Genomic DNA, 10,846 nt, shown 5'->3' with positions numbered 1-10,846 from the left:
GGGCACTTGAGCTGGTAGCGCACGCACCGTCCTCTAGGTCCGTCTCGGTGCCGGCTCTCCCGAGCGGCTGCGGGACCTTGTGTCTGCGTGGTGAGAGCGCATCTCACACCGCTCAATAGCTCAGCTTGCTCCTCGGCCTCCACGCGTTCCCCGAAAGCAATGCCCTCCCGCCGCCTCCCCGGCTCCCGGCCGCGCGGCCCCGCGCACCATAGAGACGAGGTCCGCCGTCGGCCCAGACCGCCCTCTGTGTGGGTTAGAGCGCCCTCCTCTCTCGTCATTTTTGGTCGCCGGGAGCCGTTAGGGGAGGAAAGCCGGCGGCTTGAGGCGGACGCCGATTGGGCAAACTCCGAGGGAGGGAAAAGCGTGCTGGGACCAGCTTTTGCTCGCTGAGCCTCGAAGGGGAGTGGGGCCCGGGGCCCGGGGCCCGGTCAACCCCGCTGCCCGCGGAGCGCGGCCGTGAACCTGGGCCGGGGCCTTCGGGCCTCGAGCTGGGAAGAGCCTGAGAGGAGAGCAAGGCTTCTCTGCGGCCTGAGAAGGAGGAGGAGGAGAAGGAGGAGGGGGAGTGTGGAGTCGGTCACATCCCCACTCCTCGACGCCAACACCTGCAGACAGCTCATTGAGATGGCCGACCATCCCACTACTCCCAACCCCGTGCAGACCCTGCAGGAGGAGGCGGTGTGCGCCATCTGCCTCGATTACTTCACGGACCCCGTGTCCATCGGCTGCGGGCACAACTTCTGCAGAGGGTGTGTGACCCAGCTGTGGGGCAAGGAAGATGAGGACAGGGACGAGGAAGATGAATGGGAGGAGGACGACGACGACGGCCAGGCAGTGGGGGCCATCGGTGGGTGGGACAACTCCATTCGAGAGGTTTTGTACCAGGAGAGTACTGACGAGTTGTTCCAGGACCCAGAGGAGGATGAACCCTGGGTCGGAGACAGTGGCATAAGGAATTGGGACAACATGGACTACGTGTGGGACCCGGAAGAAGAGGAGGAAGGTGGGGACTATTACCCGGAAGACCTGCGAATTGACATCTACGAAGAAGATGAGGTACTGGAAGAATACGATGAGGAAGGAGAACTGTATCCTGACACCCACCAGCATCCTCCCCCGGCCCCTCCGGCCCCTCCGCAGCAGTTCACCTGCCCCCAATGCCGAAAGAGCTTTACAAGTCGTAGCTTTCGCCCCAACTTGCAGCTGGCCAACATGGTCCAGGTGATTCGCCATATGTGCCCCACTCCGTATTCAGGGAGCCTGGGGAATGATAAGGGTATCTGCTCCAAACACCAAAAAGCCCTGAAGCTCTTCTGTGAGGTGGACAACGAGGCCATCTGTGTGGTGTGCCGAGAATCCAAGAGCCACAAGCAGCACAGCGTGGTGCCATTGGAGGAGGTGGTGCAGGAGTACGCGGTGAGAGGCTTAAATTAGGGAATATGGAAGTTTGGACAGGAGTTGGGAGGAATGGGTACTTGTTTAATCTTTTTTTGTTAGAGATGGGGGGGGCGGTTACAGAGGAGAAAGATGAACACGTGGACAAAGGCTGAGGCTGTCTTCCCCAGAGGAAGCTAAGCAAAAACATGACAGAAGCTGACCATTATTGTCATTCCCTTTAAGTCAACCTAGGTATTAGGGATAGAGGTAACAGATCCCTAGTACTTAATTTCTGTCTGATGTGAGTTCTGAGTTTATCCCTAACCAAGATTCCAGGACTCTTAACACATAGGAATGGAAAGCTGTAGTATTGGAAGATAATACACTTCTAAGCACAAGCAGTATCAAAACATAACTGGACTACTAAGAGCAGCTGGCCATGCCCCACTACCAACTGGCCATGTCCTGATCACTTTGCTTCCCTAGTATGATGTAGAGAGAAGGACTTAGGATCAGATGACCTGTCTCATCTTAGGCAGGTTTCAACCTGTTAGCATTACTTTTTACCTAGGCTTGTTTCAATTAAGAGATCACTTGTGCCCTGGCCAGTGTGGTTCAGTTGGTCAAGTGTCGTCCTGTGAATGTCACCAGTTCAATTACCAGTCAGGGCATATGCCAAGGTTGTGGGCTCAATCCCGTCAGGGTGCATGCAGGAGGCAGGCGATTGATGTCTCTCTCCCCGCTCCCTTCGTCTCTCTAATATATAGAGAGCAAGAGAGAGAGAGAGAGAGAGAGAGATCATGTGTTAAAATATTTTATAAACCATAAGGCACTGTTTACTTTTATATTTTACTTTCCTCTTTGTCTTCCCTTCTTTGGATTTTGATTTTGTTAATGCCTTGCTTTCTAGTTCTCATCCGAGTATTAGAAAGTTGACTCAATGACAAGTCAGTGTGAATACTATCTTCCTTACCAGAACCTAGGTGATGTGACCCCTTGCAGTACCCAAGGAAGAAGAGGTTGTCTTCAGGCCCATAAAAGTCTTAACCTGGAGGATATTTAGTAGCAGCTGCTCTCATCTCAGTAGTGCTTTACAATTTATAAAATGTATTCTCCCTCATGTTCTCCTACAGCAGTGATTTTCAAACTGTGGGTTTTCACCAATTAGTGGGTCTTAAAATAAATGAGTCATGCCCAGCATATTTAAAAACTAAATAGAAAATATCAGAGTGCATGGAGCAAAGAAAGGGTATCTATAAAAGCCATTTCAACCAGTTGCTATGACGTGCACTGACCAACAGGGGGCAGACACTCAACACAGGAGCTGCCCCACCTGGTGGTCAGTGTGCTCCCACAGCCAACCTCCCCCCACACCCCTCTCACTCCCCACTGGCCAGCCTGGGACTGGGCCCCAATCCCCAGCCAGGCCGAGGGACCCCACCTGTGCATGAATTTGTGCACCAGGCCTCTAGTTGTTTTATAAAATTTGTAAATTATATATACACATGTGTATACTTGGTCCAGAGTAAAAGCTATTGCTTATGCTGAGTTGCAGTCAAAACACAAGCAGAACATCATATATTAGACATTACCCTTCCCCCCCCACACTCATTTTACAGTAGCTATTGGTAATTACACAGTAAAGATAAATATTTACAAATCACTGCTAATTCCATATTAAGGTGACTTTAAGGACAAACCCAAGCACCCACTTTCCACCAGGGTAATAATTAAATTTGCCTACAAACGGAACTATGTTCTATACATCTGGGTTTTAGTACACTGAAGCTGAGGAAAAGAGGTAACCTTACATTCCTCTGTTAGAATTTTTCTGAAAAGGATTTGAAACTGGAATTTTAATTAAAAGCCAGTTTAAACAAGAGAAAAGAGGTGGTCTCTTCAACTGGGAAGGTCAGATAACACTCATTTGAAACCTGAAAATTATTTATAAACAAATTCAGTTAAAGAAATTGGGGATAATCCCTTTTGAAATATAGAATATTTAAAATAAAACCTTTACTCTTTTTTTTAATGTTTTTATTGATTTTTAGAGATAGAGGAAGGACAAGGGATAGAAACATCAATGATGAGAGAAAAATCATCAATGGGCTGCCTACTGCATGCCCCCTACTGGGGATCAAGCCCACAACCCAGGTATATGCCCTGACTAGGAATCGAAACAGCAACTTCTTGGTTCCGGGGTTGACGATCAACTGCTGAGCCACACTGGCCGGGCTTACTTTCAAATACACACCAGAACTTAGGTAGATAGCACTGCCAAACATAGGAATTACAATGAAAAGGTAAAAATCTTTTGTTTTATATGTTATGCGTAAATTGATAGTAATTGACATATTCTTTCATTCTTTATACAGTTCATAGTTTTGTAACTTGCTTTCAATGGTAAATGCACATGATTTAGAATTTTACTGAACTAAAGTCTTATGATAGTTAACATTGTATAAAGAACTATTTTTGTACAGTGGCTTATTTAATGTACATTATCCATCTCACAGTTCTGGTTACATGAATTCTCTCGTCAGCTACTAGTCAATACAAATTTTTTATCTACTTTGGAGTGGTCAGGCTTTTTAGTTTTAGGCGTTATGAATAGAGTTGTTACTCATCAATGATCTTCAGGAATAGGAGAGAAAGGCATTCTCCCCCTCCCTCCACAACTTATATCAGCATTGCAGGGTATGGAGAGTTATAGTGGGTAGAGCAAGCAGAATTCAGATGAGGCCTATACCACTTAATGAGGTATTTAACAGGCTGGGTAGCCACAGAGTTCATTTATACTATTGCATATCCAGGATAGTTATATTGTTTTGAGGTCAATGTTCTTTTTTTTAAATTTTTTATCCTATTGTTCAAAGTATTACAGATATCCCCTACCCCCTCCCCATGATCCACCTCCTCCCCTGCATGTGCCCCCTCCACCTTCACCCCACTATTGTCTATGTCCATGGGTTATGCATATATGCATATAAGTCCTTTGGTTAATCTCTTCCCATCCCCACCCCCCAAAGTCAATGTTCTTTTAAAGTTTAAGGTTTAATTTTGTATAAAAAGAGGCTTTTAGCTCTGAAAACTTATTTACATCTTCCTTTTTGTCCATCCCATGAGTTAGAGTTCGTCTTGACTCTTCAAGCTAGAATCAGAGGATTATGAAAGTAAGATCATTTAGATTTGACCAAGGGCACCATTAAATGGTGTCAGGTTTTAGGCGGCAGATGGGTGTATAAAAAGAAAATGAACAAAGAATTTCACCTACAGGGACTCAGGCATAGCTGGATGCCTGTATTGCCCTGCCACCCAGCTGCCGCCTATAAAGTCATTCATCACTCTGCAAGAGGGACCAGATGCTTCCATCATCAGTACTCCTTGTTTATGTTTTTTTCCTTTGACATAGCTAAAGATGGCAGCCAATTTTTTTTTGAGGTTTTTATCAAGCATATATTCACGTTATGATGTAGAAGATAGGGTCAACTTCTACAGTTGAGTGTTGGGCAGTGACACCATGCCAAACACTGTCAAATTTATGCCATTAAAAACAGTGTTCCGCAAAGCACAATTCTCTGCAGCTTTAAGATTGGACTGTATTGGAATATTAACAGGAATCTTCAAAGGCCATGAAAACTTAATGTTAAATAGCCCTTTTAATTGCAAAGGAGAAACTTGTGAAACCTTACATTCCAAGTACTGTCACAACTTTAAGAGGAAATTGAGGAATCCCAGAATTTCTTCATTTACTTCTGCAGTTTTAACAACGAATTGATGACTGAGCATATCACTCTTCAGGTTTTAAAAAACATCAGCTCATCTTTCTTTGCTATTAGTTGAGATGAATCTACTGACAAAGGAAATTGTGCTTTGCTTATTATCACAGGCTTTAAAAACCATGGATGCGCTGTTTTCATAAGCTTCATACTCGACCACTAAAGACAATTTTTTTGAAACTATCAAATAAACTGAGTTTGTTGAAAAATTATAGTATTTATTGATGGTGCTACAGCAATGGCATGTTTTAGATCTGTTTGTTTCGTTTTGGGGGGCAAAATTGAAGAAAATTGGCATTCGAAATGTTCTGCAATAGTCAATGCCTACCATAGACTTCCATCTATCTGCCCACAATCTACTGGAAATCTTCAGCCTTGCTGTCAGCATCATTGTTTGAAAAACGTTACATTTGATCCCAATTTGCCTTGGGTTTTGAAGATCTGAATGCTGTTCAGAGTGTTTTCTGTTGTATACTGAGGTTCCTTGGTTGTTAAAGAACTGAATTCAGCTGAATTTATGGTCAGAACAACAGAATTTGTAACACCAATGACAGAACAACCCTGATTTTAGAACACCAACAACAAGAACCTGTACTATAAAAATTAAAACCTTCAGAATGTAACACATTGAAGTTTAAAATTCATTGACCCTGAAATGTCCAGGAGCAAACACCAGCACTGCTCATTATTAAATACTTTAAGCAAAATTTGCCAAAAATCCAGCTACAGATAGCAAACTCATGCTAACAATGTCTAATTTTCTTGGTCAATCTTTTGAGGACCAGATTCATGAATGTTATTTCAAGAAAAAAAGTGAAATATACAGAACTATTTTGGGGTGATGTATTCTTTGGTAGCTTTGGGGAAGAATGTGTTTCACACTGATGTTTAGTTTTCACTGGAAGAACTTCAGAAGGATTTTATGGAACTCAAAAGTCCAATAGTTTTTTACCAGCCAACTTCCAGATACTCTAGAGAAATTTAGATGGCAAATGACTAAACAGATAGAATACTTCATCCCATTTTTTCCTTGTATTATAAAAGCTTCTTCTTTTTCTTTTTTTGCTATATCTAGCTGTGGGGAGAAAACAGTGAAAGAATGTTGTTAAACAGCTTGCGTTTTGTTGCATCTTCTACACTGCCCAGGAAAAAAAGGTATAACTATGACATGGTTATCACATCATCTGAATAAAGTTTTGCCTTCCAAGATTACCATTTTTTAAAATTGATTTTAGTTGTGATACTTAATTTTGAAAATTTAAATATCACTGGAAGGAAAATGTAAGATTTTTAGATATATGAGTAGAGGTGTGGGTTACAAAAATGTTGAGAAAAACTGGTGTATCCATATCCACCAGATGCTCATCTGTTTATTGCATGTCTTCCCTACTAGGTTTAGCTACTGACCACTGTATCACAAGTCAGACTGTTTAAATTTGCTCCTCTCTACTCCTGTGGCTGTAACCGGGACCTCATTTTCACAGACTTGCTACATACCTGAAATCCTTAACTCCAATTGCACTATGATCTTAGCTCTTAGCTTTCTGGTGTAGTTAAAAACACTCATTACACTAGCTAACGTTCCATCAACTTCTAATTGTTTTCCTTCCCAATTTATCAGATACTTGCTAGCCTTACTTACTGTCCTACTGAGCCTGGACCTTGTGATTGGTCTTGGCATGAAGAACTGGTTCATGTTATGGTCTAGACCAGGGCTTCTCAACCTCAGCACTGTTGACACATTTTGAGTGAGCTAATTTTTTGGTGGTGGGGAGAGGGTTGTGCATTGTAGGATACTTAAGAATCTCTGGACTCTACCTACTAAATGTAAGTAGCACCACTCCACCAGTTGTGACAACAGATGTCTCCAGACATTGCAGGATGAGATGTCAGGGGAGGAAGGGTACACAATCATCCCTAGCTGATAACTACTGTTGTAGATGCAGGGAAACTGGTCTTATCCACAGACTAACCTCACTTAGGCCCTATAGCCAGTGCCTGGCACAGTTGTTCAAGTGTTCAGTGGAAGAATAGCCTTACCTAGCTGGACCCTTACTAAATGTAGTCTTAACATCAGTAGGTTAATTGATAGGACCCAGACTTCTCCCAGCTCTTGGCGTGCAGATGGCAGGGTCAGCAAGCCTTTTATGAACATTAGCGCTGCCTATGACACTGACATTTGGGAGAACAGGACAAGTGACAGAGCAGTATATGAAATCAAGATCTAGAAATGATTAGTAAAAAGCAATCACTTTAGCTACTGTTTCAGCAAGGCCACAGGGCAGTCTTTTGTTTTTTAAGTATTATGCAAAACTAATACAGGAAACCAGAGCCTGTCTACTCTTGTCAGAGTGTGGGTGGCCCTGCATTGGTACATATGAATATCAGCCCCTAAAGTACTTCCTTAAAAGCTAAGACTCTCCTGCCATTGGTCATCAACCTCTGGCCACTATGCCATGCCTCCTGAAACTTTTATAGGACCTATAATTTCCTTGCTATTTCCCACCCCAATCCCTGACCCCCTCTGAAAGTTATCCTGTAACAGTGAAGTTATTACAAATATGTATTGACTAATAAAATAAGACTAGAGGCCCAGTGACCAAATTCGTGCATGGGGCGGGGGGGGGGGGGGGTGTCCCTCAGCCTGGCCTGCACCGTCTCTAATCCAGGACCCCTCGGGGGATGTCTGATTGCCTCTCGCAATCCGGGACCGCTGGCTCCTAACCAGTCACCTGCCTGCCTGCCTGATCACCCCTAACCCCTCTGCCTGCCTGCCTGATTGCCCCTAACTGCTCCCCTGCTGGCCTGATCGCCCCTAACTGCCTCTGCCTCACCCCACACCCAGGATTCCCTCCTTCTGGCTGGCTGCAGGCACACAGGACCTGGGCTGGCTTCACCTGGGCCAGCAGCAGCAGCAGGGGACTGTGGGAAGGCAGCTTCACCTGGGCCGCAGCTGCAGCCACAGCCGCAGGCGCCTGGGACCGCAGAGCAGGCAGCTTGTCTGTCCCTCTCCCGGGCCGCAGCCACAGGTGCTGGCGCCCAGGATCACGGGGCTGGTGACTTGTCCCTCTCCCGGGCCACAGTCTGGCTGGTCCCATTCCTCTCTTGTGAGTTCATTTGTGCCTGGCTGGTCCCCATTTCTCTCTCACGAGCTCACTTGTGCCTGGCTGGTCCCCATTCCTCTCTTCCCACTGTTGAGTGTCTGAGCTATGATGGCATGACAACCATTTGCATATTAGCTCTTTATTATATAGGATTACAAAGAGGGTGAGGCAGGCATACTAGTCCTATACTAGATCTAATAGGACTTTCTACACTGATGTGTTCTAAATCTATGCTGTCCAATACAGCAGGTACCACAAGCTACGTATGACTTTTGAGCTCTTGAAATGTGGCTAGTGCAACTCAGGAACTGAATTTTCAATTGTGTTTAATTTTAATTGATTTTAAATAGTTATACTTGGCTGATGGCTAAAGTAGGTTGAATTCTGCTCCTTCCTAGGGCCCTAAAGAGAAATAGCAAGTCCAAAGGAAAGATGAAAATAAGCCAAAAAAACAAGTGCAATTTCTTTACCCAATCAGGAGAGAAAAGCTGTAAGATGATATTTTTAGGCATATAAGGAGAACATATTTAAAAGGCTTTCTTGTATTTTTTTTTTAATATATTTTATTGATTTTTTACAGAGAGGAAGGGAGAAGAAGAGTTAGAAACATTGATGAGAGAGAAACACCAATCAGCTGCCTCCTGCACACCTCCTACTGGGGATGTGCCCGCAACCAAGGTACATGCCCCCTTGACCAGACTCAAACCTGGGACCTTTCAGTCCGCAGGCCGACGCTCTATCCACTGAGCCAAACTGGTTAGGGCTTTCTTGTAATTTTTAAAAATGTAACCAAAATGGCCTTGAGCCAGTTTCACTTATAGGGGATGTGACAGGGTTTTAATAGAAATTAGCTTTTAAAAAAAAATTGTATTAACCCCTTCACAAAAAAAGCTGGGAGACTGGGTCCTCAAAACAGGAAAAGTATAAATGAGGTTTCATTTGGTACATGATGTAGGGCAAAATCTAGTATTAAGCAGGTAAGTGAATTCTTCCCTTTCTCATTTCACAGCAAATCCTGACAGAGGATGGAGAGGAGGTCTTAGAGTCCTAAAAGGGAAAACAGTTTGTATTGACAGTACTAATGAGAAAATTGAGAGATGTAGGATGAACAGGGCTAAAAAGGAGACCATGAGAGATAATGGTGGTGATATATTACATTTTTAATGACAGTTTTGGCCCACAAACCAGAGAGTCCTCAGAGGTACAGTATGAGAATTCTGTGCTTGGGGAAATGGCTCGTTTCTGCATGTGAGAAATACAGGAGAAGCAACAAGGCTCCTGTTATCAGGAGACCTGCAAAGAGGAAGGAAATGGTCTCTAAGTTAGTACTTTTCTCCCCCTCCCAAAGGGGGAAAATGGACATCTCAGAGATTTGTATTAAAGAACAGGAAGGCTTGCACAACCTGCATGGCTCAGTGGTTGAGCATCCACCTATGAATCAGGAGGTCACAGTTCGATTCCTGGTCAGGGCACATGCCCAGGTTGCAGGCTCAATCCCAAGTTGGGGGCATGCAGGAGGCAGCCAATCAATGATTTTCTCTCGTCATTGATGTTTCTCTCTCTCGCCCTCTCCCCTCCTCTCTGAAATCAATAAAAATATATTAAACACAACACAGGAACTCTCATTCCTCCATAGCTATCTGATGTTCAAACTTAGGCCTTCCTGACTTTTTTCTTCATCCTAATGTACTTGGATCCAGAGTTGGTCTGAGGCTTCTGGTTGACAATTCCATTTGGCACCAAGATGGGCCCAGAAATACAAAGGGGGATCCCTGTGGCCTGGAAGAGGCTCCCTGGAGGTCACATAACCCTTTTTCGTCTGCCATTTCCTAGGCACACAGAATCCCCTCTCCCCCTACAGCCAAGGATGGAATTTCTCAGCAGACCTGGCTTCATAACCCAAGTGTAAGCAGGAAATACTGTCTCCTCTTCAGCCCTCTTATCTTGTGGTAAGCTAACCAGCTTCAAGGTTCCATCTCAATACATTCTCCTGACCCTGGTTCATATGAAATTCTCTTCCTGGTAATAAACTCAGAAAAGACACCTTGGGTCACAACTTTTATTTCTCCCCTACCACCTAATGCTGCTTTAAATCCTTTAATAAAACCAAAAGCTTGCCTTCTCCCTTCATTTCTTCTAGTCCTGCCTGGACCAGGCCTACTTCCACAGCTTCTGACTCTGCACATCAGTTAAAGTACCCAAGGCCTAGGGTAGTGGTTGGCAAACTCATTAGTCAACAGTGCCAAATATCAACAGTACAATGATTGAAATTTCTTTTGAGAGCCAAATTTTTTAAACTTAAACTTCTTCTAAAGCCACTTCTTCAAAATAGACTTGCCCAGGCCGTGGTATTGTGTGGAAGAGCCACACTCAAGGGGCCAAAGAGCCGCATGTGGCTCGCAAGCCACAGTTTGCGGACCACAGGCCTAGGGAATCCCACAGTCCCTCTCCCAGGGAAGACCCAACAAAATGCCTTAGGACCTGCTTCCTGGGGGACTGTTAGATCTCAGATTTCTGCCTAAGATGAACACCGAGTCTTTATCAAGAGGAAAAAAAAGGCATGTGATTTCTTGTAAGTACTGTTCCCAG

At 44.4% G+C, this 10,846-nt stretch overlaps 1 protein-coding gene across 2 annotated transcripts; it reads left to right on the top strand.

Annotated features, from left to right (window-relative positions):
• Positions 1–282: 282 nt before the first annotated feature.
• On the top strand, positions 283–10,331 carry TRIM52 (tripartite motif containing 52). Of its 2 annotated transcripts, none has more exons than XM_080676549.1 (2): positions 283–1,413; positions 10,091–10,331. In XM_080676549.1, exons 1-2 carry the CDS (start codon positions 622–624, stop codon positions 10,208–10,210), a joined length of 912 nt encoding a protein of 303 aa, XP_080532675.1. In that variant the 5' UTR covers positions 283–621; the 3' UTR covers positions 10,211–10,331. The 2 variants fall into 2 exon arrangements, with proteins under 2 accessions (XP_080532675.1, XP_080532676.1); XM_080676550.1 differs by lacking the exon at positions 10,091–10,331 and adding an exon at positions 6,229–6,364.
• The last annotated feature ends 515 nt before the right edge of the window (positions 10,332–10,846 follow it).

Source organism: Plecotus auritus, assembly GCF_963455305.1.
Source record: "Plecotus auritus genome assembly, chromosome: 6".
Taxonomy (NCBI): Eukaryota; Metazoa; Chordata; class Mammalia; order Chiroptera; family Vespertilionidae; genus Plecotus; species Plecotus auritus.
The sequence above is the reverse complement of the archived record's forward strand: the minus strand, read 5'-3'. Positions and strand labels throughout refer to the sequence as shown.